Below are 27,878 nucleotides of genomic sequence, written 5' to 3' on the forward strand. Positions count from 1 at the left end.
ATGTTTTCCCAACTTCCTTATGCGTGAAGCTATGAATACCATCCTCGGTCGCTTTAGGCTCCCTGCGGTGCCAATTACACCCCTGTGTCAAGAAACCGCCGGGATGATCCCCACATAAAATTCAATGTAGAAAATTGCACTTAGAAACCCATACCCACTGCAATATCCGTGTTGAGAACAATAGAATTCTTTCCTCTCCATTTCGATAAAAAATGTCATCTCCATCCTGAGGGAAATACTACCACCATGGGTGTAATATTTAAAAAACTGTACTTGGACGTATATCGCTTGGTTTACTCTAAGTTCCTGAATAAACGTCTCCTCTACTTATTAATTTTCGAGAAATTTTTGGAACCGCCCGTTTTTATTAGGACCTCCCTCACGTTTTTTAATTTAAAAAAAAATATTTTTAGCCATCACAAGCTAAAATTGCTGGTTTTAGCTTATATATACCTTAGTTTGGGGTTTTCTGAGGTACAATTTCAGACCCCCCCCCATCTTTTATTAGATTTTGAAAGAAAATTCGAACCCGAAATTTTGAAGCCTTGTAAGAGTAGGATCTTTAGAACCAAAAGGTATGCCAGTTCTTTGGAGACTTTTGCAAAGTACTAAATATTAAAAATCGTTTTTAGAACATTTTAAGACTTAATTATAAGAACATCGGAAGCATCTTATAATTAATATTCGTATAAAAAAGTTTATGACTTTTTTAACTTTGGTTTGAGCGTGGGACTTTTGTTTCATATGTATTAAAAAAGTAATCTTATTTATACCTACGATATTTTAATCAATTTCTCTTTGACTCCTTTTATTCCGTTCTACTTATTTGACAAAAAAATGTAATTCCCTTGTCGGTGGGCAATAACCACGTTAAAAATCAAAAAAATAATCGCCTACGTGATTTTTGCTATGAACGACCGCCTGCTATTAAACTGTTTTATCAATTTTCTATTGGTATCATACATATCATAATACCCTTATTACTCTAATCTATTATGTAGTGACAAATTGTTACAAAATGTGTCATAAAAGCGAAATTAAATTTTTTACAACCACCCCCCATTTTTTGATTCAAATTGATTAGAGAGTATGAGGTTTTGATCAAAACAACCTTACCAACGAAAGAGTAAAGACGTTCACATAAGACGAAGTATAAAGAATAGAAGAAAACTGTTGCACGTACAAAGATGAGATTTTTGCTGAGCAACTTTTTAACGTTGCTTTTGCTGACTTATAGCGCAGGTAATCTTTTTTTATTCCCATCCAAATTTGAACTATATAATTTTATAATATTTGACATCATTCGACATAATATTTCTTGGTTTAATGGTTCGACCCTACTTGAAAATAAGAAATATAGACTAATAATAGATACAGAAGTGAGTTTCTCTTGCATTTACTGTGGAGGGGTGGCGAAACCCAGTACTTGCTTGTGTAAAAATTGCATTTAAATGCGCGCAAGTATGCTTAATTGCACGTAAATGCGTTTAAGCCTTTAAGTGAGCGTAAGGGCGGACCTTCAATTCACGCAATTTTTGTTCACGCAGAGCTTTCCAATTCACGCATTTACACAATTTTTTTTTAATTTTCATGCATTCACGCAAACTGCTGGGGGTGGGGCATAAAAAAAATTTCCCTTTTTCTTCAAATTTCAAAATTCTAAATATTTTGATTTGACAATTTGAGGGTCGCTTCGAAATATCAAAAATGTTTTTATAAGCACGTTTGAGTGCTTTTAAGTCTAAGTAGATCTAAGTACCGCCTAAGCGTGTTTAGTGAATGTACCCACTGGAAAGTAAAAAAGGTTTTATATTCATGATATGTGCCATTGCAATGTCTTCTGATATTACATCATGGACCCAATAGCTGATTGGTTGCAAGTGACGTAAAGCCAGTCAAAACGTCACTTGCAACCATAATCATAGCTATTGGGTCTGTGGAAGACAGAAAACGCTCAGAGCCGCACTGCCGTTTTAGAGCCAAAGGAGGTATGTAACAATTTTTGAATATTCTGGATTTTGAATAAATCAAGAAAAACGTGTCAGCAGGATCAATTTTGACCATTTAGTACCAATTTTTACACTAAATATAAAGAATCTAGCAAAGAATCGATTTCCATAAAATTTATTCAGATCTTATTGAAAGTATTTTGATTAATTCATTTTTTGTTCAAAAATGTGTTACTTACATCTTTTTAAGCAAAATTTAAGAAAATCTTTGTTACTTACAGCTTTTTATTTAAACAGATTTTGTAACTTACCTCCAATTTTTCACTTTCAAAACATTTTTTCATCATTTAAAATGAGAAATTTATGAATTTTTGTAACATACCTCTTTTGGCAAGTCTGAAATAGGCATTTTCAATGAAAATTAGTAACACCATCTGATAGAGCAGGTCAAAAAACCATGATTTTTGAAAAAAAAGATTTTTTGAAAATTTGTAACTTACCTCCTTTGGCCCTGAAACGGCAGCGCAGCGATAGGTCACTTTTATTTTCTTGGGCTGTCTTAGGAATTAGGTCCAGTAATAAACCCTGAAACAGGTTTTTAAATCCTAATTTTCTACGTAAAAGTAAGAAACTGCATTGATTTTTTAGCGTTGAAAATTCATGTGTCAGTTTTGGGCTGTCAGCTATAGATTCCTAGCAAAAAAAGCGTAAAAGCGGTTGTATTTTTTATCCTTTTACTGTTACTAAAGGTCAGTTTTGTCAGTTAAACTTTTTATTTTTTAACATTAGGTTTGTCGACATCAAAGATTGAAAAGATCGAAGACAATTTGGACATTTTGCAAGGTATAATTTATTAACTAAGGCGAACGAAACGATGTCAATTTGAGTTTACACGTTTTTAATAAGAACATTTGAAATTTTTGAAGCCTAATAAAAATGTTCTTAACGTGCTCTTATTTTCACAATTGTGGGAGTATTTTTATCCATTTCCTTAAAAAATCGGCTGTTTTGGAGTTCGTAAAACCTTGGAATGTTCTTAACTTGTCCCTAATATTGTAGCAATCGAAGCGTTATATTCTTATAAGGGGCTCCCTTGTAATAAACGTGTGTCATCTTGAGAGAAATGGCAAAATACAAAACTATTTGACCTCTGTGACTTCTAATTCTAATATTTTCTTCAACCCAAATACTATTTCAAAACTAAATTTTTGAATTATAGATGATATTGAATCACTTTTGGAAAAAGAATCAAGAAAAAGTAAGTTTTTTTGTAATATCTACAAATCTTTCATGAAACTAAATATCAAAAAGCTCTGTTTCCTTATCAGTCCCTTTAACTAAAGAAATGATAAAGTACTGAAAAACAGCGTTTAAAAATCTGATCTCCCTTCTCCTTCCCAGACGATGAGAGTGCAGCAAACACAATCGAACAGTTTGAACCTTTGAGCACAATCGCCAAACGTCAGAATGGAGGTTCTGGTGACTATCGTAAGTAGTATAGTTCGAGAGCTGTCGGCCTTTTTATTAGGTCGTAAGCCTCAGAATTTTAACCATAATTTAAAAGTCCTTCATATTAATTTTATAAACTACTTCAGTTGTTTATACGTCCCTGATTCACTTTTCAAGTTCTAGCTGCATACACACCTCTTTCACTTCTTCATGATAGTTGTATATCACCCATTAGTTTCAAAGCCCCTGATCTAAAAATCCTGAATGGCTTCACTTTTACTTGTTTGAGAAAGGAACTTCGACTTCAACTTTTATGCCCCCTCAATGAAAAAAATTGGGCCTGCATGGTATTCAGAATCAGCAGGAAGATTTTTATTATTTCATTCTTGATTTTTATTATTTTTATTCTCGATTTTCTTGTTCGTTTATTAAATTTTTAAAAATATCTATTGTTTTTACTCAATCTTTCAATTTACTCCTAAACTTGTTATCTTTTTTTCTAGACTGTAGCTTTGACGGAGATTGTATGAGCGACTTTGAAGTGAAGAACACACAAAGCATTATATGGAAACGAAAGATCCACCATGGGCATATCATGGACCGAGCAAATGCTGGTAGTGGGTTCATGTTTGCTGAACTGAGATATGTAAGTGTTATCATTTATTTATGTTCTTTACATTGTAAGTATTATGTTTGAAATCTTCTTAATCTGTTCCTATTTTTTTATCATATTGCCCAGGGGGTGCTAGGTTTGCGAGGTGGCGGGTATGTCCGAACCAAAATTCGAAAAGAGACTTTCAAGGGTTTAAAAATGGGACTCCTTATGGCTCGCACATACCCGACACCCATTTTGCCTAAGCGCCCCCCCCGTGCCATTTTGAGAGTATTTTTATAATTTCAAAATGTTTTCCAAATTTCAAAAATAATTAGGTGTTTTATAAATCAGCAAAGCCTTGATTATGTCCTTAATATTTTGGTCTTCGCATTTATACAGATGTTCTTGTAAAAGATAACTTCATAAAATGCTTGATATTTTTTTGATGGGATCTCCGGATAGAAAAGATCACTTTTTTCTTTTAATTTCAGCTCAAAGACAAGACAGAGAAAGCTCATTTTAATACCGGTAGCTTCCCTGTCCCAGAAAACCAATCATGTGCTTCGTTTTATTACTATATGTATGGTAACCAATGGCAATGCGATATCAGTCGTTTCTTAGTTTACATGGAATGTGAGGGTGATAACGAACCTACAGAGCTCTTCAGAACAAGTGGAAATAATTACGAGGATCGAAAATGGCGGAGAGTTCGAATTGACGTCAATAAAGCAAAGGGAACACAATGCAAGGTAGCCTATACTAGACGTCACCTGCGTTTTTTCTACGCAATTAACGTCTATTCCACTTTGCGACTTTTTCGAATGTTTTGAGCCCGGGTTTTGGAGCTGTAAACATTCGATTTTTTGACATTACTTTTAACTTTCGAAGCTCCTACAGTAGCAAAAAAATCGCATTTACGTCAAAGCACTTGAAAGGCTTCTATTTTTTGAAAATCGTCAAAGTGGAGCTCACTAAAAAACGAGATGAAAAAATCCCGGTTTTTAGTGAGGTGCTCGTGAGGTTTCAAAAACGTTCTAGCTGGTCTCAAAAAAGACGTCTTTCTCAATGTTTCACTTTTGAACCAGCTAGAGACATCTTTGGTACATCAGGGTTGGGCTTAAAAAGATGTCTCTGAGACGACATTGACTCTCTTCTACACGTTTTTTTATGAGAATATATTTTATAACAAAAATTAAAAAAGTCATCATCATGGAATTAGGCAAGATAACCTAAAAATGTCATTTTTAGAATATTCAACTTTACATTGCCAACTGTCCCCCAGAAAGGCTCAAATTTTCACAAAAAATGCCATTTTTGCTTCAGATATGTTTAACATACCAAATTTAAGTTGATTTGGGTCCTAACCTAAAAATACCGTAAGAATGCTTTGGAATGATTTTCAAAAATATCAATCTTGAAATGCTCTTAAACCCAAAAAGTATTCAATGCATTTTAAGCACTTACTTTAGCACTAATTACGAATGTTTTCGATTGTGAGAAAATTTAGAATAATTGATTCTTTTTTTTTTTTGACATTATAATTTATTTATCTTTCGACAGGTATTTTGGCGTGTTTCAAAAGGGTTGTCTCACACACATGCTTATATTGCTGTTGATGACATCAAATGGGCGACTGGTGCTTGTCCAACTGAGGGAGGTCCTGAGAAACCTGGTAAGATCTTTGAAATGAGGTTCCAAATCGAATCGACCCACAATATGAGAATCAGCAAATTTGAGGCTCGGCTGTTTCCCTTTTTTAGACCCTTTGTTCTCATTCTCATTTTGCGTAACACAACACAGGTCTTTTAGATTCTATTTTGACTCATTCAATCCTTAATTTTCTTTTCGTAAAGCTCAAAAGTCATTAACCTATGAATTACTTCTCAACCTCGGGACCGTAGAAGTGAACACTCTTTCACCGGCCCGCCTGTGGGTGAAAGGCGGAAGGGGCGGTACAAAAAGTTGCAACATGATCACGTGATTTCATCTCTTTCTTACAGAGTATGCTGATTGTTCTTTCGATTCCGTAAATGCATGCGAATGGAAAGTATCCGGAGCTGTACCACCGTCCTTCTCTGGATGGTCAACTCACCAACGAGGCCGGACTGGACCTGACACCTATTTCGGCTACCGATCGTATCCGCACGGAACTCGAGGTATATTGAAATATTTTCTTCTAGAATTTCTTTGAATATTTCTCCTCAAAGTTACACTATCTAATCCAGGACCCATGTTACCTGTAAGCTCGATTAAAAAATCGTTGTAATGTAATGTAATGTAATAGTTTATTTCAAGTTGACGAACAGGTGGCAACAAAGGCTAATAAAAGTCAACGCTACTTTACAATTTGTAAGGTGATTACAAAAAGCCGTAATAAAGCCGTTAATAAAGTCTTGTTATTCCATTCTTTTTAGGGCATTACGTATACTTGGACTCACGTCACACCCAATACGCTAGGAAGTCGTTGAAATTACAAAGTCCCTTATTACGAAGCACTGGTAAAAAATGTCTGAAATTCGCTTTGAGTATGTATGGTCAAACAATGGGTTCTGTTGAGGCTTTCGTTGAATCAACAGATGGATCTAAACAAAAAGTCTTCTCCAAAGTTGGCCATCAACAAGGCAAAACTTACAAATGGTTCGACAACGCTGTCACATTGCCAGAGAATAAAGACTACAAAGTAAGTGAGAGCCTCATTAATTTCAATTTTCCGGAACTCTTGGATAGGAAATGAAACCACTTATTATCTCCCAAATCACCTGCGTGGTTTTCACACAAACGCAATATTTAGAGTAATATTAATCGCTGTTTTTGAAAATATGTCGCGCGAAAACAAAGATAGGGCTAGATTCAATCCTTCATTCTAAATGCAACGCAAATCTTGAAATTTCTCTCTAGCCTTTGGAGAGTTTATACTTAGCCTGGAGATCCATGTCATAATTTCTTACTTATATAATGATGAAAAAATGAAAAGCATGGTTTAGACTTTAAATTCCTTGTCTTCAAATATTTGATAACACAGCGAATCAAATTTTGTTATTCTTTTACTGGTCACACTTTCTTAGAAAACCTTTTAAGCTTTTTTATTACATTAAGTGAAGACAGCGCTAAATTTCCAACTGTTATTTGTATACATTAAATTTTAAAGATAAAGGATACGTAATATCTGTCTAGCCTATGGTCGTTCGCAGAATTAGATGTTGAAACCATTTTTATCTTAGATCGATTTGGTAGCTACTGTTGGTAACGGAACTAAATCTGATATTGCCATCGATAACATATTGGTTGCTGATGGCGAATGTCCTTCCGGTGATATCGTTCTTGCTTCGTGCAGCTTTGGTGATAGTGGAGAATGTGCTTACACCAATGATGTTTGCCCAACTAATGAAAGTAAGTGAATACAACCTTTCCAACAAAAAATACAGAGTCTCTTTAACTCGAACCTCTATAACTCGGATTGTCTCTTTAACTCGAACAAGTGTCATGGTCCCTTCTGTTAACAATCATGCCTGTTAACTCTTACTTTGTAAACCGAAATTACCTTAACACGAACAAACTGTGATCCTCGTAAAAACCTACTGATACTCCACTGTATAAATTTATGCTTCCGGACCAACTAAAGCTTGATGATTTTCTCAAATTATATATTATGTTCCGGGACTTCTAGGGTCAATTTCAATAGCACTGCAAAGTATCGATTTTCCATCCGTTATAGAAGCTAGGGATATCCGAAAATAGTTTCGTATCAGACCCTTATAAATAGCGCCAAAACTTGCGATCAAGTCTGAAAATTGAGCCTTGTGGAGACTTTAAATATTTCTAGAATATTGATAAAGAGATTAGATTTTGAGATCTACAATTAAGGTGTCTGGAACCCAGAGATGAAGGTATGATTTAGTAAGGTGATGTCAGAAAATACATTAAACTACTGAAAAATGAGCTTCGATAAGAGACTAGATGTCTTGTTTTTAAGCAAAGTTAGTTCTGCCAAGAATCAAAAATTTAAACTTTTCAAATTGAGCTTGGTTCCCTTATTGTGCGATCTGTTAAGTGTAATTGTATTTTAATTTGTTCATCCCTAGGCAAAGAATTCAAGAAACCCGAAGGTAAGAAAAGGAAATTGGTTTACCGAAACGAAAGCAGCTGGCACACAACGTTATTTCAACGTTTATCTAATGGAGGCCCTGAAAACCCGAGTTACAAAAACCCGAGTCCCAAATTATGATGTCATAAGGAGACTTCTTAACTCGAAAAAGTTATTTACTGTTCTTATATAACTCGAATTATTTTTTTAAATTTTGTTTTCGAGTTTACGTAACTCGAATTAAAAAATTGAAAAATAAATATTCAATTTACCTAACTCGAAAAAATTTTTTGGCAAAACATCTAACAGCTTTGTGTAAGAAAGATTTGAATTTGCCTTCAAAATCGCGTTTGAGTTCCAGACTGTCACCCTCCGTGAGCCAGGTCCGATAAAAAATTCTGCGACCCAAAGAGGCCAGTATTGCACAATACAATTGTTTGTATTTTCCGCTAACACGACCATCAGAATCATCAATAGGGTGAGAGGGACAGATAAGCCCTGGGTTCAAGGGTGTGAAGGGGCTAGAAGACACAAAATTCAATACCAAATCTATTTCACATCTTTTAGTGTTCAAACCATACCGAAACAGTCCCCCATTGACAAAAATTCAAAAATTGGCAAAGGAGTGGTCAGTCAGTTTCGAAATCAAAATGCTGGGCACAATACGTGGATGGACCAATATCATACATTTCACCACTGGAGGCAATCATGGCCATCGAGGTAAGTAAAATGTATTCAATTAACATAAACACCCCGGTGGGACCCCAACTGAAAATTTGGCAAAAATTTCGTCCCCGGTAGGAAAATACCCCGTAATTTCAGTCCCACTTGATTAAAAGATGCATTCTAAAAGCATCCCAGCTGGATCTTTTAACATTAGAACAATAAAATTTCTATCCCCAATAAGGACAACCACCACCTGTGAGACAGGGGTGAACATAAGTATTAAACATGAGATATTGTTATACATGTTTTTTTATAAGCAAGTGTCTACACATATATCAGGTTCGTATTATGCTTAGTACTTGTTCTTAAATATTAGAGCCATTGTTTAGGTACTAAAAACTGAGCCAGCATATGCTTATAAACGTTATGCTTATATAAGAAGCAACCAGCTTGTTTTTTGAAGATTTTACCCATAATGCTATTGGTGCAGACTTTTATCAGTGACTCCTTTTTGCATCTTCTAACAAAAATGAGGCTGTAACGAACACCCAGTGAGGTGTTATTTTAGAGTATGATATATCAAATATTTTAATGGGATTAAATTTTGCGGGTTGAACTTAAGACTGAGATAATATTTTCATGGTTTTGTGCTATGTGCGCTATTTTACTGTTAAACTACGTATGTTGGTTGTGAAAATCCGCATTATTAGCGCTTTTTTGATGACGGTAAAGATGACAAAAGTGGTCTTTTGACATTTCTTTGGAATTTAATTCAAAATATTTTCGCGGATAAGACCTTTTCAAATTTCCATTGGGACTTATTTTCGCGGATGACAACCAAATCTGCGAAACCCACTACATTTGATGCCTACGACAAATAATCCTATTAAAGTAATAGAAAAAATCTAACTTCATTATATCATTTTTGTTTTCAAGGTACACGTATACCGGCGGTTTTTGTTTGGAGTAATACATATAAGCTCCATATCACTTCTGCTGTTGGCTGGCATGGTAACTATCAGTTTAATAAAGTTGTATTGCGAAAAGACAAATGGACAAAACTCGAAATTTCAATGAAAAAGGTTAGAATATTGACCTTGGAAAAATCTCCATCTTTGGAAGTTTTTAGAGTTTACCGGGAAAGGAATTATTTGGCAGAAATCAAAATGTTTCAAACATTTGACGCCAGTCCTTCCTGTTAAACTTTTGCCCAGCCTCCTGACGTTTTAAAGGTTGCTGTATATTACAATTAAAGTCGGTATAAAGTTGAAATCTACCATCATAAAAAACGCATTGCCACTACCTTCTTTAATTCAAACTCCCTAATGAGAATAGAAATAATATCCAAGCAGATTTTGATTACCCTGCGACTGCGATGTCATGTGTACCAAGGCCATGGCTCCTTGAGAGATTCCCAGGGCGGGCGGACGGTTGGCTTTTTCATCCAGATTCAGTCATTGATATTGGGCTCTTCCAGAAAAAATCCGTTCATGGGGGGTGGAGGATGAATTGTCCAGGGGTATTGAAAAAATACCAAAAACTTGCAATGTCCCGGGGGTAAATTCCAATGTCCAGGGGTAATTTTTTGTGTCCACGGGGTTGATTTGATGTTTGTCCAGGGGTGTAACCCGTGTCCAGGGGGTTAAAAATCAAAATTTCCAGGGGTAATTCATGAAAAATAATATATCCTCCACCCCCCATGAACGGATTTTTTCTGGAAGAGCCCATTGTTTCATTCTTTCTTTTTGAAACACAAACGTGCACAGTGAAAACAAATTTCTTCGAATTATGGAAATTTAGAATGAGGTTTAAAAAGATGGTTTGTTGATTAAAGGAACCAGAAAGCTTGTTAGAGTTACTTTAATGAGATAAACTTTCGCGGGGATTAAATTTCGCAGATTTCGTGGATTTGGGTGTCATCCGCCAAAATCCGCGAAATTAAATCCCAATGGAAATTTGGAAGGGCCTCATCCGCGAAATTAGGTACCCGCGAAAAATTTGAATTCTTTCTTCGATCCCCGAAAATTTGAAATTGTAAATTTCTATCGTCGTTTTTGGTCCCGCATAGGTAAATAGAACACATCATTGTCGAATTTTCGCACACTATATATCAACATTTTGAGAGAAGTTCTGTTTGCAAAATTTGGAATCACTTTAGAAAAATTAGATTTTCCTGATCCGCGAAATTACGCGAAAAATCAGGGAACTCGTAATCCGCGAAATTAAATCCCCGCGAAATTTTTGAATTTCGCGGATAGGTCCAACCGCAAAATTTAATCCCCGCGAAAGTTTATCCCATTAAAGCAAGGCCCCATTCGAGTTAAAGAAGTTCGAATTAAAGAGACTCTTCTGGAATACTATCCCTTACACTTTTTTTAGGATACTGACGGTAAATATTATTACCGTGTCTTGGTTGACGATGTTGAGAAGCATAAAGCTCACAATTCACTACCAACAGAATATAAAGGAGTTGAAGTATATGCTGGAGATGAATGGTATCCAAGTACAAATGCTGAATTGAAGAATTTCGTCTTCCAGAATGGTAAGTTGTATATGCTTAATTTGACAGATTTCCAGGTTGTAAAGTCGAAATTTCTAGCGGTAGATCATTGAAAGCCTTTTCCTGATTCTGAATACGGCTACGTCATAAAACAGCTGAAAGTGCGTCTTTTTTATTTCATAAACTATTTCATTTTAGTAGGGGGGGGCTTACGGGTTTGACGGTGTGATGGTATTAACTCTTTTTTTCTGTTGGTGTTTCGGTGTTTGAAGAAAAGAGTGATGGTATTTCGGTGTCAAACATGCCATGCGGTGACAAAATGAGGATTTTTACCAAATTTTGCTGTCGGTGTTGACGGTAATCCAAGAAATATGCGTCGGTATTTCGGTGTCTGCGACCCCCGTACGCCCCCCTCTAGTAGAGGGGAGCCTCTTTTTAAAAGCTCATTAAGCAAATTTTTAAAGTGAAAGGAGAGTTGCAACCTATAAATTTTGAAATTTATCGTTGAAACAAACCATTTCAGGACAGAAACGAAAAATTCCAAAATTTGTTGAGTTCCCCTTTAACTAAAGCCCAGGGAAAATCAGGCCCAGTTCCAGCTCAGATTTTAGATTTAAATATGCCACTTTTAAATTAGTAAGTGAATAAAGTGAGCATATTAAGAACATTTTAGCCTTTTAAATCACATAAAATTAGAACATCAGAACCCAAGCCAAAGTTAGTTTACGGATTCTAATAAAAAATAGAACATTTAATGATTTCAATGACTTTTATTCAGCCTAAAACAATTTTTTTCCGGGGTGATTACACAAAAAAACAGGGCTATTACGGATTAATCAACTCTCTCGCAATTTACTACTCCAATGAAATTATGGTAAAAATATAGCCTTATGTCACAAAGGGATTGGATTTGAGTTAAGGTCGAATGACGTCAAATGTCACTTTGTGAGTATTTCAATGCAATGACAACATATTTATGACGCTATTCCATTCTACTCCCTCTCGTGAAGCTTTGAGCGTTTCGTGGTAAGCCCCATATGATAAGACTGTTCGCACTGCAAGCCTGCAAGAAAAGCGAAGTTGAGAACCAAACTAATAGTGGTAGGTTTACCCGTTACAACTTAGCTGGCACACAACGTCGTTTCAACGTTTATCTAATGTTCACAACGTCCATATAACGTTAGATGAACGTTGTAAGAACGTCGTGTGCCAGCTGGGAACGGTCAAATACGAATTACTCACGTAAAACTTTTTTTCTTCAGGAGAGCTTGAGCCTTGCAATCCAGTGTGCAACCATAATGTTAACGATCCTTTGTTTGTTCCTGCCCCGCCAGGTAAATATGTCTAACAAAAACCACCCTCTTTGTAGAGGTTAATCAGATGGCTCGAGATCTAACGCTTGTACATTCGTTTTATACTGTATGTAGTCTCAAGCAAAACCGACATATAAAAAGTCGAGATATACTAGAATTTGAGATCTTTGAAAATGGGTCCTTTAATACATTTTATGGTTCTTACGGCAAAATTACATTGTTTTCTTTAATTAAAGTAGAAAAACTTGTAGCTTTATTATTGCGACTTAAGAGGAAAGAGTTAGATGAAAATTGTGAAGTTTTGCTTGAAATTGAAGTAATTTACAGTAATCTAAATATATCAAACCATCTGAAAAACCGAAAATAAAAGAAAACATTGCCTAGATTACTTGATTTTAGGTACATTTTAAAAGGCAAATAATGCTCAAAGGAGCTTTTAAACCCCCTTGTCCTTCTTCTGTGACTCAATTTTGATCTATGAAATTTTGTTTTCTTTTCTTCAGCAAAACAGACCTTTGCAGCAGGTATGTAAATTTGGAGATTTTTTACTTCATAATGATATATGCTGGTACAAGTATTAACATTATTACTCCTGTTAAATCTAGGAAATGAGTTTAATAGTCAAAATTAAAGTCATAAAATCATTCAACAATAACAAGTGAATTGACACATTCTTAAAGGTTTTGTTTTTACATAAGTGTTCCCGTTTCATATCAGATACATATTTCATATCAGAACAGTGTCTGCCTATTGTTAAATTATGCTATAAATAAAACATTTTTCATTAAAATTAAAGGTTTCATTTTTACATAAGCGTTCCCGTTTCGGACACCAAAAAATAATATACTGTAATTTTATACCGTTTTCGGAAATACGGTCGTTTGGTTAAATATCGGCTGATAGAACGCGCAAAGACTAACAAAAAATGTTAATAAAAGCTTGCTAGTGAAAAGATGAAACGTGGTTGGCTGAGACATCATTAGCCTATCACAATTTTCCGTTGTTGTTCTTCCTTGTTCGAATTATATCAAGATTTTACCGTTTAACCCTACCTTAAGAAAGCTAATTTCCGTGGAACTAATTTTAGAGTCTTTGGGCGTCTACCGTGAAAATCAGTTCAGCGGAATGCAATTTTTTTCTATAAATTCTCGAAAAGTCCAAAGGAAAAAGAACGAATTTCGGCAAAAAATGCGTGTCAAACGCGAAAAATAGTTACCGCGAAAATTTGTTTTTATAGGACATTTTCAATAACTCCAAACCAATGGAGTATAAGCCCGAATGGCTAGAATCAAATCTTCTTGGTAGGATTTGAAGCCAACAAATCCTACCAAAGTTGCGCAGCCTTCAGCAGCTCGCCTGGTTTTTACACAAATGACAGACTGAAACTAAAATTTACCGCTAAATATTGCTAGATTCAATCTGTCGTCAAAAATACGGCGCATTTTTTAAGGCTTCACTTTTTCTTGCCTGAGAAAGGCTAGAGATTCTACTCTAGCCATTCGGGCTTTAAACTCAATGCTCCAAACTCCCAATAATACAAGCGATATCTGTTTGTCCATTAAATCAAGAAAGTAAAATTAAAGTTTGTTGGTTTATTTCACAGAGCAACAAGTGACCAGAAGCAAATTGTTAACAACTTTACCAGAACTTACCAAAGAATGGAAAGTATCGATGGATGTCAAACTAAAAAGTAAGAAAGGAGGATGGACCAATATTATCCATGCAACCACTGGCCATAACTGCTGCCATCGTGGTAAGTGCACACATAACGTTCTTTAGGGCCGTCCACATAGTACGTACGCACTAAGGGTGGGGGGTCTTTTTCAAAAGCATATGCTTGCGTACAGGGGGAGGGGAAGGGTCAAAGGAAAATGTACATACGCATGGAAGATTTTTTCATAGCCCTTTTTTGCTTGTTTTTGTCGACTTTTACGCTTCTTATACGCATCAAGGAAGAGAAAAATTTTCTTAATAAATATTGAGTTTAATATATGAAATAAAGGTCCGAACCAAACGATTTAAATTCGAAATTTTCTTCAACCGAAGGGGGGTTGAATGAAAAAGTACGTATTTACCAGGGGTTATAGCCATTTGCGTACAGGGGGAGGGGGTATGACCTTTTTTATTTTGGCAACTCTTAGAGAGTAGGCAAAATATTTAAAAAACCGACAAGGAACGTATGCATCGAGCTCCTTTCTTTAGAGACCTGGTTACGTTGAAAAATCAAGTACAGTATTTCCACTTCCTGTGCGATCATTATTTTAGAGCTTTAGAGGGAAGGTGTGAGTTACTTTCTTAATTTCATATCGCGGGCCTATTATTCCAATCCCAGAAAAGTTTCTTTCCATTAATACTGAAAGGAGGACAAGCAATCAACTCTAAGAATTTAGGCGGGAAGAAAATTTGGATTTTGCGCAATTCGCCAAAATCTGGTAAAAATCCAAATAAAGTTTTTCCCGCTATCGCCAAATTAAATCCCTGCCATATTTAAATTAGTGTATTCATTCTCTAAATGTGTGTATGTATTTCAGGCCTTGAAACAGTCTTTTTTTTTGCCAGGTCAACGAGTACCAGCGATTTTTGTATTTAGTAATCAATACAGGAGTCACATTTGTTCTCCACTCGGTGGGTATGGAAATCATAATTATAACGATATTTACTTCCCCCAAAATCAATACACGAATGTCGTCATGCAACAAAAAAAGGTACCATTTTAACTTCTCTTCTCACAGACATACTGGGAGCCCCTCCCACTTAAAAAGTTGGCCAAAATATCGTCCCAAATGGAAAATGATTCTCCAATTTTTGTCACCGTTGATGATAATCAAATAAACAATTCCTCATCGGAAAATATTATGCTACTTTTACCATTCCCACTGAATTTTCTGATTTGAAAATAATGGAATTCAAATCCCTAACCATAAAGAAACATGTGAATATCAATCCCTAGCGAGTTTCAGTCCGTTATTTCTTAGCTTCACTAACTGAAAAAAAAAATTCTACTTGGTCTGAGAGGTGTATTTTAATCTTTGGTGTATATAAAAAGGGGTAGGTTTTAATAGAGGAGAACCTCATTCCCATCATTTTCGTGTTTTTTTAAAGTTCTTTTGAAATTGAATTCACCCTTCACATTTTTCATGAGAACATAAAAAACTCACAGACCCAGTAGGATTTTTCCAGCAAGTGGGGATCAAATTAACGGACTGAAATTCGATGGGGATTGATATTCTCATATTTTAATGGGGATTTCTTTTGTTTACAAGTCAGAAAATTCAGTGGGGATGGAAAAAAAGCAACATATTTTGTAGTGAAGATTGGTTTATTTGATTATTTTCAGTGGGGACAAAAATTGGAGGATAATTTTCCACCGGGAACGATATTTTGGCCAATTTTTTAAGTGGGAAGGGTTTCTGTGAATGTTCAAATGTTCGTAATTTTTTGAGTACTAAGCCTAAATTTCCATTATTATTTTTTGTGCAATTCCACAGAAATAAGATATGTATGTTATGTTATTATTTCCATCGAAGCTTTATCGCCCTTACATACTTGTTCTTCGGTTCAAATTATTTTTGTTTTAATTTTTTTCAAAAAAGTTCAATGGTCAATATCGATACCAAATCTTTCAAAACAACGCTATAAGACATAATGTCACTCAAACCAAACCTGAAGTCTTCAAGAATGTCAAATATTATATCTCTGATCCGTGGCACAACGCAGCCGATGCTGATGTCAAAAATATTGTCATCGAAAATCTTGGTATGTTAATTTCAAGCTTTTTATTCAGACCATACAAAACTTGTGCTAAAAGTGGTTGCTGTGTACTTCCTGGACTGACTCGTAGATTTGTAAAACCCGAAGGGTTAGATGTCGTGCTTTTAAGCTCTTCCAAGCAAAAATAAAGTGAATATCGCAAAAAACATTGCTGCTTTTGTTTTCGAAAACCTGTGAAGCTTCTGATTGGTCAAGCCCTGAAATTCTATTGAATTGTCACGTGACTTAGGTAGAATCTCCTACCTAACGGCACACTTTTCAGCAAAAACACGATATCTAGCCCTTCGGGCTTTATAAATTTATAGACTGACTATTTAAAAACGAAAACAAAATTTATTTGGCAAAGAGGATATCATTATAATGATAATGTAGTCTTTTTTCCATTGACTTAGGACATAATATTATCGTCGGAAATGATTGGTTAATTTCTTACAGAAATAAACCTTGGTCTTTGCACTGAACTTAATAAACTTATTATAATACTAGACTAAGTCACTATCCAACAAATAAAGACCAAACCGCCGACGAAAAATTCATGAGCAGATACTACTGTCTACTGCTTACAGCTGGACTAACATTATCACGATCCTCATCACACTTACTATCCCTGTAACAGGCGATACACGCTTTTTTATAAGAATTACTTCTATAAGAATTCATGATATGCACCATTGCAATGTCTTCCGTTCCACCCAATAGCTGATTGGTTGAAAGTGACGTATTGACTGCTTTTACGTCACTTCCAACCAATGAGCTATTGGTTCCATGACGTAATGTCAGAAGACTTTGCAGTGGTGCATATCATGAATATCAGGGTGAGATTTCGAAGTAATAACAATAGGCATATTGTTTAGAACAATAGAAAATTAAGAATGACTTATTTCATTACTTTTATAATTTTGTGTAGTTTCAACCTATCCATGCCCCAACATGTGTAAAGGACGAAAGAACAAGGAAACTATCAATGGTACTGAAGGTATAACTCTTAACTTCTCTTTCTTTTCTGAGGTCTCCCTAACTCGAGCCTTTCTAATTCCACTTTTAACTTGAATAATCCTATTGGTTCCTTTTAAGTGAAACCCACAGTCTTTAATCACACCACTACGCCGTGATTGTTTTCAAGAGTTTGTTGCAGTACGCCAATGTTAGGCGTTAAAATTGGATTTTAACCCCAGATATCCCGCTATATCGTGGGAGAAAACATTAAGGAAATTTTGGTACAGAAGCTTGAAAGATCTTGCTCTTTTATTTCTAGTGAACACTTTCACTTATGATACGGAAACTTGTGAAAATTTGCCGGTCAGAGCTCAAGTGAACGTACCCAAACATTTACGCTACGGTTGCGCCCGCATGATGTTCAAACTTGGATATGCTGCCAAGAATTATTGTGTTGTCCGATTCTATAATGGCGGTCGCCATTTGCACCATTTCCGAAATATCAAGTCTGGTTGGAATAAAGTTCAATTTGATTTGTTTGAAAATGGAAGTCGGGTAAGAAATCATTTGTTCTTTATGGATATTCTTGACCTTTTTTGGACCTAAAAGTATTCTTGGATTAAGATCCAAACTATGCCTAAATCTACCATGGGCTACCATGCATAATGATCGGGGATGATTTGGCAATGACAGGTAAAGTTGTTCAAAAAGCCCTAAAATTGGAATTCCAAGAAGGTTCAGTAGGTTCAAATAGAATTTTTAATTTTAACTTATAATTCTTATAATAAAAAAGCGTTTACTCACAAAAATTCTTCTACAACGTCTTTCATCGTCTTAATATTTTTCTAAACTTCATTTCGCTTCAGGTTGGTTTAACTGTGGACAAAATCTACTCATATTGCCCTATGATCACAGTTACGGATATCCAAGTCACTGAAGGCATGTGCTAAATACCGATGGGAGACATTCTGAAAACTAGTTCTTTATTTAAGTGAAGTTTACGGATGACTAAACTCAATGAAAATTTGTCCATCGCTCTCTCTAAGCAGTTCTATTTATACTGAGACGATTCATTTGTCTGAGACGAGCAATTTAGAAAATGAGCATTATGGAGGAATGTACTTTCTATTCGTATTTCAATAAATAGGACCTCCTCCACAGATCACTCAGACGATTTTCCCGTCTCAGTATAAATGGAACTAATCTAAGAAATTTTGAAATCCGGTGAATGTTTGAGCGATAATAGAAGACTGATTTTCAGAAATTTTGGCCAAAGAATAGAACTTTCATAAACCATTTGATTGCAACGACTGTCTTGTTTTGATACTTATACCAATGTGATTATATACCTTGAGGGCTTCAAAGTGAACTTCTTATGAACTCTTCTGGAGAATCAATAACCATATACGAGGTAAACGTTGCTTGTGATGTAATTTATGAAAAGGTCTATTGAATGAATTTGGATTATGATTTATAAGACGAAATTTATTTTTGCACTAATCTAATATAATTGCACATATTGTAACCAAGGAATTGTTGTAACGATTACGAAGTTATACTAAGGTTTTTACTGGAGAAAAGGTATACATGATTGAACTTTGAAACTCATTAGTTACACAAATAAAATTTAGTTCCACTTCTTTCCAGACACATTAAAAAATAGAAGACATTTTAATCAGTCAAACTTTGTAAAAACTTTGCTCATGTGCACCTTTCGCTATTTAAAAAACTGGGACAGGCTGGAGTTTTTACGAGCTCTTATTTGATTTGGTTTGTCGTTAACCAGTAATAGAACAATTTGTTACTTTTTCTAAAGAACGCGTCATCTCTATCACTTCAAATGACCAATTAGTTAAGTATCTTGTAAAAACTCCAGCTCATCCAAAAAACTATAGTAAAGAATCCCTACATTTAAGCATCTGCTTAAAGGAATCTCACTGGTTTAAAAAAATTCCCAACTGAGTTAACGCTAATTAATTTTTGCAACTACCATTTTATATCATTTTATATTTTTTTGTTAACTTTTATAGTAAACATTAAGACGGACACTTTCTTTTAAATACGAGTTTTTCATGTGTGATGTGTTTGAGCTGTCGAGTTAGAGTCCCACTGTGCTAGAGATGAACATCTTGGCGCAAAGGCGTCATCCGCCCGGTTTTCACACAAATATTGAAGGCAAAAGTTTTCCTGCATGGGAAAGGTTGAAATTTCTGCTCTGGCACATCGAGCTTTAAACTCAATGGTTTAACTAATAATCAACTTGACCCTTTAAAAAGAATATCTTATCGGCCAAAACTTAGTCGGCCTTAATTATTAATCGACCCTATTTTAGTCACCTCCTCAAAATTCAGTCACTAAGAGGCGACTAATAAAAGACCGACTAAAAATTTGGCCATTTCTAAATTTACAAGCAGATGATGGAAAATAGGAGAGAGCTTGAAATACTGGAAAATAAGGAAAGCTTAATTTAGTCGTCCCTAATACCATGATCTTTCCAATGAATTCCTCTTATTATCACTTCCCTATTGTTCAATCAAAATCAATTCATCAGTTACATTCTACATATAACCAAATTATGAAAATTTTTTATCAGTTTTTAGTACTGCGAACTTAAAAAGGAGTCATTTTAATATTCATATAATACCCATATAATTTACAGACCAGAATTGAATAGTCGGAAATTTGTGGAGGAAAGTCATCTGCTAAGCCAGGAGTTAAGATCAACATGGTATGAAATAGAGTTTTGTGACATGATTCGTTTAGAGTTTCTATTTTACGCCTAATATAGGCGTCCGGTTCATAATAAGCATGACAAGCGTAATACAGTATGCCTAATATGTATATACTATATATGGGTAGCAACTTCCAAAAACATAACAAAACCTTTCCTATTGAACTATGTTATTGTATAATAGATTAAAAGATCGAAAAGATATACTCTTAGGTTCCAATTAAACGCCCCCCCGCTTGTTCATTTTTTGACAATTTTTCAACCCGCCAGACCTTATGAACTTAAGAGAAGGTCCCTTATTTTGCTCTAAATAGCCTAAATTTAGTCTATAATTATATAAATTTGAGCAAAAATTGAATTTTATGTTGCAAAATCATCACTTTTGAGCAAAATGGTCCCGAGAAGACAAAAATTGTCCAGAAAAGACTAAAATTGGGCGGTATATGTGTCAAAATGTCCCCAAAAATTTAAGTACATGTGTACTAAGACACCACTTAAACTGGGGTGGGGTGGTGGTATGCCAAAAATTCTCTCAAAAACTCTTTTAGTATTCATATATGTCCGAGAGGCTGGGCTAGCGTTAGTCTGAATTGTAGACCTCTACAAAACCGCATGTAGTATACAAGGTAGTATAAGACCACAAATCCATTAGGTTAGCGTTTGATTAAAATAAAAAGAACAAGCACAATGTATATTGAACCTACCTAATGATAAATATAGCCAAAAAACCCGGTTTTTTCGGTATATTAATATATTTTTCGAAAAACGGGCTCCGTCACATTTTGGGCATTACAATTTTGCATCCTTGTGCAAGAAAATCAGAAAGATCGAATGAGCCAATCCTGAGAAAAGCTTGCATCAGATGGACGGACGGACGGAAGGAAACAGGTTAATTTAAAGGACCTCCACCGGAGTAGGTTCAAAAAAGGACTAGGCCCAGGTCATGAGATATGAGGCCAAACAGACTTTATCATATCAAGAAAGATTTATGAGTTGATCCATTATTTGATTCAAAAAATATAAAATTGGAAGTCAAAATCTACGTGCAATAGTAATTTTGTTTTTATTTCTTTTTAGTCTTTTTGTTTTCAGGTCTTTGTTCTTCTTTAACATCATCACCTTTTCGTTTGTTATTGACCACTTTTCCCATCTCTTTCGGTTCTTCCTTTTCATCATCGTTTTCAGGATCGCTTTTTAAAGGAAGTAAAAAAACATATATTAAACGTAGACAGATAAATACATTTCTTTTCAGACATAATATGTGAACTATATTCACTCAGGAGATTTGGGTGGCAGAACAGCATATGTATTTCGTCCTTATTAGGACTCATCAGCGCTGCGTACTGTACGTATATATTCTTACTTTGATATAGAAAAGAGGCGCTTCTAGTGCTGACAAAGCAGAATAATTTAAAGAATTCAGCATTTTGTGCTCGCGTGGGGCGGGAGTTGTTTATTTTCGTTTAAAGATGCTGTAGTGCAAGCAAATGGGAAGAGATGCGTTGAAATGATGTCCTTTAAGGAGAAGAAACCATAATGTGAATGTGAATTATGTACGCTAGTAGCTAAATGTTACCGAGTGAGAAGCAATCAAGCACGCTATTTTTTCGGATAAACCGGCGAATAATAATTGTCTAGCCGCGCACGAAGGTTTGAACAATGATATACTGATGTAGGCGTAAAGGATGGCGTGGTGTCTCTTTAACTCGAACCTCTTATAACTTGAATGTCTCCTTAACAAGTTTTAATGTCCTTCAGTAAACAATGCCTTATAAACCTTACTCCATAACTCGGAATTTTCATGATTGGAACGAAATTGCGTACACGTTTTTTTTTTTAAGAAACTAGTTTTCCCAAGCAGCCTCAATGTTTCTTAAGAAATCGGCCTTTTGAGCCTTAAATGTTTCTTACATGTTTCTAAACTTTGTCAAGCTTAAAGGACGCATGTCGATAATACAAAAGTCTAATTGACTAATATACAGTACTTTCCTATCTTCTATATTGATTTTCTGACTTTCTCAAGTGTTTCTAACTGTTATGTATGTATATTTCTGGAACCTTGATTGGAAGGTTCTTAAAAAAACGAATTAAAAAATGCTATTTTCTCATTCTCAGCCTCAGCATGTTTCTTAGATGTTTCTTAGTTTTTAGGTATTCTGAGCCTCATGTTTCTTAAAAGTGTGTTTCTTAAAAAAAAAAAAAACGTGTATGCGTATGTTTGAGTTATGCTTATCTGGTACTCGATGTAGAAATTTTCTTCCGACACGCTAAAGCTCTGAAGGTCGGGAAAATTTTAACATCTGGAACCTTTGGGTTACCATTTTTCTTTTTTTCTGTAAGGTTTCTCAGGCAGCAGAGATTTGCATGCTAAATTCAGTCGGGTGCAATCGATAGTCAAGCAAAAAAGTGTAATGACAGCTAGACACGACTGTGATGCGGTACATCAAACGATGACTACTATAGGTCTCCGATGGTAAATTGGCCCGCTCCTTCAGAGCTTTAGCGTGGGCGGCCGCCAATACACCGTCGGAATATCAGATAAAAGTTATGTAGCCTATACTAGACGTCACCCGCATTGTTGGGAACCCAGGTTTTCCATAGCGAGCACCTCACCAAAAACTGGGATTTTTCATCTCGTTTTTTGGTAAGTTCCACTTTGACGATTTCTGAAAAATAGAAGACTTTCAAGTGCTTTGACGTAAATTCGATTTTTTAGCTACTACAGGAGTATCGAAAGTAAAGGCTAAAGTCACCAAGAAACGAGATGAAAAATTCCGGTTTTCGGTTAGGTGCTCTCTACGAATTATGTAACAAAAGAACAAAAATATCTTACCTTTCACCCCCCTCGTTGATATCGTCTTGTTCCCCATTTTCATCTTCGTAATCTTCGTCTTCATCATCAGAGACATCCAAACTTAGTTTCAATTTATCCTCACTCTCCATAGTCTCAAACCATTTCTCCGGTCCCAACTTCATTTCATCGTCAGTCAAAAGACATTCATCTAATATTTTTTGTATGGTTTCATATTTCAAAGTCATTCCGATGAAAACTAATTCTTGACGGCGATCGCCGTATTCATATTCTTCACCCTTCTCGTTTGTCATATCTTTCAGAACTCTCTCTTCCGTATCTGTTCCTTCCCATTTGTCACGACATTCAGGATGTACCATCCATGGACCTTCTTCCTCAACCCTATAATAAAACAATTCACAAATGATGTAAGAGTCCTTGAACAAATGTCCATCTTCACTGACAATACATACTTCTTTTTATAAGCAAGTGTCTGCCCCTTGGTCACGCTCGTGTAGGTTTAAGCTTTCAAAAGCATCAAGGCATAGACTATGCTTATTATATGCTTATGATGAATTATAATGCTTATAATTCACCTCGTGCCAAGTTTTTGAATCTCAAAACTTAACATTTTCCCATAATTTGATTTCTATTGTTTTTTAAGCCAAATGAGACGGATGGTTGGAATGCAAGCAAATTGAATTCTCATATTCGCAGATTTAGATCAGTCTAGGGGATCATCTATATAAAGCGTGAGCAGTGAAGGGGGGGGGTTTAGAAAAGCATAAATTATTGTTCGAATCGCATCGTTTCTATGAGGATGGGGGAGGGGACGTCAAATATTCGGAAATTTTGGCGTACTTACTATATCGATGACCTCTAGCTAAAGATTATATCTAAACATAATTTTAAGATCAAAATTTACCTGACGACATTGCCAGCTTGCTGAAAGCCACCCAGAACTTCATGTGAAGAAGCGATCCATAAAAATCCTTTTGCTCGTAATAATTCACCAATGCTTTTCGTTCGTATTTTTTGTTTCTCAGCTGCTCTTTTCTGAAGTTGATCAAGTTCGTTATTTTCCTCTTCGAATCTCATTATAAAGAAAGGTTCTAAGAATAATTCATTAAACCGCCCCGGATGAAAAGGCCTTCTTGACCGATAAACAAAGGAAGATATTCCAAAGCGTTTTTCATGCCTGGTCAATTGCTTTTTGCCAGAAATTTTGTCCACCACTCCAAGAAATAGTTGTGATTTTCCAGAATCAACGATTTGCTTGTTCTCAGCGTTTTTACTTTTACAACATTTCTTTTTGCCAGATTCAACAGATTTAACGCAACATTCTGGTAAGTAGATGTCATCTTCTGAATCACCCTGCCTAAAAACAATAGAATTAAATAAAATATACTCTCTATATTCCATGGTGTTTTGAACGGAAATTTTCAAGCTTTTTTTCACAACTGTTTTTCAGTGGAAGAAACACTGACCTTTATAATCCCTGGACCAAGCTATATCTGCCATCTTTGATCGAAGTTTTTTTTGAATTGGTACCCGTAAAGAATCCATTGCAGTGTTAAAAAACGTCTAATGGCGCTACATCATCAAAAGTTTTCGAGGTAAAGTAGATCTAGCGCCCTCAATGCATTTACACCGCTATTGAGAAGTGCCGCCATTAGGGTACCACTTTTCAAAAAACTCCGATCAAAGATTTTGCTTGGCCAAGATTGAGAAACTTGGTCCAGGGTATATAAAGGTCAGTGGGAAGAAACTGTATTTAAAATTGAGTTTGTAAAACAAAAAGTAACGTTGGTGCTAGTGAAAAAGCAATTTTTGTAAGAAAAATAATATTATAGCTTTACACTTGTAAACTTCGAAAATCTTTGAAAAACAGGGCAATCCGGCGCTAATTCCATTTTTTAAGATAGAAAACACAATATAACTCTCCAAGTTGGCACACAACTTTGTTTCAATAATCATCAAACCTCATATGAACGTTTTGTTTTGAATGTTAGAAATAAAGGTTGCTTTTGCATTTTGTGCCACAGCTAGGCTTATACGGGTCACTTCATGTTGCCCTTTCAGCAGACCAAAAATTTACGCTGTCACATCAAGTTTTTCAGATTTCACGCCATCATACAAACTGCTTGTCTGTACACAAACGCAGTATCTACGGCTTATTTCAAATTTCATTGCCGTAAAGGGTCTGTTGTCATTGTCTTTTTTCATTTGAGATTTTTCAAACCGACCGCTGCGATGGAGCGTTGGCGGGAGAGGGGAGACGATGAGAGACGTGTTGCTATTTGTAAATCATACTTCATCGCAATTTTTTTATCAAACAGAGTGCACAATGTGCACAGAGTGTACTACGTAGCGATAAACGTGAGAGACAAACTGTTGGTAAATCTAAATCAACTATATACCTTGTTGCAGAACAAATGACTGCATCCTCGTCCATGGCCTCTTTGCTATACAAATTAGTATTCAAAATCTCTCTCACATCAATCGTGCTTTGAAATGTGGTCAAAATCTTTGCTCTTGGATTCAATAACTTTATCTTAGCCATGATGTCAGCTTTTTGATGTTCGTTGACCAAGTCTTGTTTATTGAGAATAACAACATTGGAATATTCCACTTGTTCCATCAGCAATTCTGATATTGTTCCTAGAAAATTAAGAATGTTATAAGAAATATTACATTGGGAGTAAAGTTGACAGAAAACCTTCCAATGACTTACCAGTGATATATGCGAATCGAATATTTTTCCATAATGGAGAAAATCATATCACTATCACATAAACGGCGATTCCTCTATTGATTTGTTAAGCGCTTTATACACGACAAAAACTTTGTTGGCAAAATCTTTAAAAAATTCCAGCAAGATTCGGTCTTGCAATTGACTGCTAATAGAGCAAGATTTCCTTTAAAAAAACGACGACACAGGATATCGTGAGCGTGACCCGAAAATCCTATCTAAGTACCACCTTTTTCAGGAAAATATCCCAACCCATCCTCTTCTTCGGATTTTCAGAGGTGTCATTTGGCCATTGACCTTTGTAAACTCTGGACAAAGCTATATTCACCACCTTTGTGTTCGGCGTTGTTTTGAAAGGACAGATACACATATTCTTTTACATACTAGAAAGGCTAATTGTAATTTCTCACAGATTTCCCATAGGCCATTTCACAGTCGAAATGGATCATGGGTAATCAGGACTGATTGCGCCTCCATTACGGCTTCCCGTTGGCTAGACGCAAAAATCTTTTTCTTGAAAATTTTTTTCAAAACTTTGGACCAATAGTAAGTCGTTATTAGCGCGCAGTGGTCCTGATTACCCATTACGCTTTGCGACTGTGAAATGGCCTATGAAAGTGTGCCCAGTTTTGAAGTCGACTAGTCCACCATGTTGTTTTCTATTTTACTTCAGATTTATGTAAAGCTCAGTGGTCATGACCCCTTAAAGAAAGGAGTTTGAGCTATGCTATTCATGTCACAAGTATCATAGTGTATGAATATAAAAATATCATTCTTACCAACCATGTCCCCATCCTCGTACATTTTCATACTTTCAAGATTATTGTAAAATTCAGCTGCATCAATAACAGTAACACATGTATCAAGCCTTGCAACTTCACCCAGCTCTGGTCCTTCTGGATGTTCCTCTTCATGGTCATGCTCATCTTCACAAAGATCGAAAAGTGGAGCAATTTGTGCAGGTTCCGAAACTCCTGATGCCTCGATCAACATGTAATCAAATATATTCTTTGATGCCAAAGACACAATCTGATCCACAAGATCACTTTGAAGAGTGCAGCAAAAACAACCATTTTGCATTGCAATGACTTCGTCACTTTGAACAAGGGCTGACTGATCGATCAAACTTTTGTCAATATTCAGAGTTGCCATATCATTGACGATAACAGCACATCTAAAGCCCTCTTCATTGTGTTTGGTCTCCAAGATGTGCTTAAGGAGGGTTGTTTTACCCGCTCCCAAAAAGCCACAGAGCAATGAAACGGGTAGAAGATCTTTTGGATCCGGCTGCTTCTAAAAATGAAAAGGAGTTATAAAATTTATCACTCGCGTGACTCAAGGCTCAATCTCAAAATTAGTATGTACCTTACAAAACTCAAAATTTTACTGTGGTGTTCACCTTTGACATTGGGATTCTTCATTTGTCTTACAGAGGAATATTCAATGTTTTCCAATGACAAAAAAGCCAATCATAAAACAGAACAGAATCTAAAAAATTTCAATTTTCTAAGGCACTTATTTTGAGATTGAACCTTTAGTCATGTGGACGACGAATGACAATCAGATATTTTTTTGCATTCGCTCCTTTATTAAGGAAGGATTAAATTCGGTTGAAACTCCGATCAGACTCGATATCCCTGGTGAAATCTAATAACACTATTATGCTGAAGCTATATTCTGATTCGAATTTCTAAACTTTGGGGTTTTTTAGCACGATATTCTTAAGGACGGTCTCCACTTGGGCGCGCTACGATCGCACCGTTTGGCTTCGATTCTATTTGCTTGGAAAAAGATTACGTCATTAAAATGTAGCGTGCGCTCGAAAAAAAAGTTGAATACATTTCAACTTTTTTCAACCGTTACGTCAGATCGCGCTCAATGGAATCGCTTCATTTTTCTTTTGACCAATAGCATGGAAGCTTTGCTCGAAAAAGTGCCCTCGCAGCGCACGCAAGTGGAATCCGGCCTTTAAAAGCATTGATTTGATCAGAAAGAAAGTATAGGAAGATAATAGCCTTTTTTGCTCACATTACCTTTTCTTGTTTTGACACGTTGCTTTTCAATGCATTTTTCGTGTTTTTCCGGCCAGCTTCCAAACCCATTTCTTATAACATATATTAAATATTCATGTTTTTACGTGTGTGTTGTTTTCTGAAAAGAATAAAACAAGAGTTTAAATAACAATTCAAATTAATTTTATGTTTGATTCATAGTAATTTAATCAGTCAAAAATGACAAAATATATTCATTTGGCATGAAGTTTACAAGAAAATCTCGGACAATGCGAATTCAAAATACAACTAAAGCCGGTAGAAGTCTATGACAAGGCTTGTAGTCTTTT

At 35.6% G+C, this 27,878-nt stretch overlaps 2 protein-coding genes across 3 annotated transcripts; one reads left to right on the forward strand and one right to left on the reverse strand.

Moving 5' to 3' along the window:
* Window positions 1-1,078: 1,078 nt before the first annotated feature.
* On the forward strand, window positions 1,079-19,323 carry LOC136802635 (uncharacterized). The gene is made up of 22 exons (XM_067059387.1): window positions 1,079-1,242; window positions 2,739-2,792; window positions 3,169-3,207; window positions 3,351-3,437; window positions 3,902-4,044; window positions 4,485-4,742; window positions 5,554-5,665; window positions 5,994-6,149; window positions 6,408-6,673; window positions 7,215-7,383; window positions 8,076-8,099; window positions 8,645-8,797; window positions 9,680-9,825; window positions 11,123-11,285; window positions 12,506-12,577; window positions 13,060-13,080; window positions 14,160-14,309; window positions 15,116-15,261; window positions 16,150-16,312; window positions 17,235-17,303; window positions 17,583-17,818; window positions 18,130-19,323. The coding sequence occupies exons 1-22, from the start codon at window positions 1,188-1,190 to the stop codon at window positions 18,211-18,213; spliced, it is 2,766 nt and encodes a 921-aa protein (XP_066915488.1). The 5' UTR covers window positions 1,079-1,187; the 3' UTR covers window positions 18,214-19,323.
* Window positions 11,073-27,710, reverse strand: LOC136802637 (zinc chaperone YciC-like). 2 transcript variants are annotated; one of them, XR_010846027.1, is made up of 8 exons: window positions 27,571-27,710; window positions 26,317-26,830; window positions 25,206-25,446; window positions 23,711-24,163; window positions 22,828-23,187; window positions 21,062-21,184; window positions 12,486-12,614; window positions 11,073-11,338 (listed from the first exon to the last, which is right to left on the reverse strand). XR_010846027.1 is itself a non-coding variant. In XM_067059388.1 (6 exons), exons 1-6 carry the CDS (start codon window positions 27,637-27,639, stop codon window positions 21,058-21,060), a joined length of 1,764 nt encoding a protein of 587 aa, XP_066915489.1. In that variant the 5' UTR covers window positions 27,640-27,710; the 3' UTR covers window positions 20,980-21,057. The 2 variants fall into 2 exon arrangements, 1 of the variants encoding a protein (XP_066915489.1); XM_067059388.1 differs by lacking the exons at window positions 11,073-11,338; window positions 12,486-12,614 and having other exon boundaries at window positions 20,980-21,184.
* Window positions 27,711-27,878: the final 168 nt, after the last annotated feature.

This window comes from Clytia hemisphaerica, unplaced genomic scaffold, assembly GCF_902728285.1.
Source record: "Clytia hemisphaerica strain Z4C2 unplaced genomic scaffold, Clytia hemisphaerica genome assembly, whole genome shotgun sequence".
NCBI lineage: Eukaryota > Metazoa > Cnidaria > Hydrozoa > Leptothecata > Clytiidae > Clytia > Clytia hemisphaerica.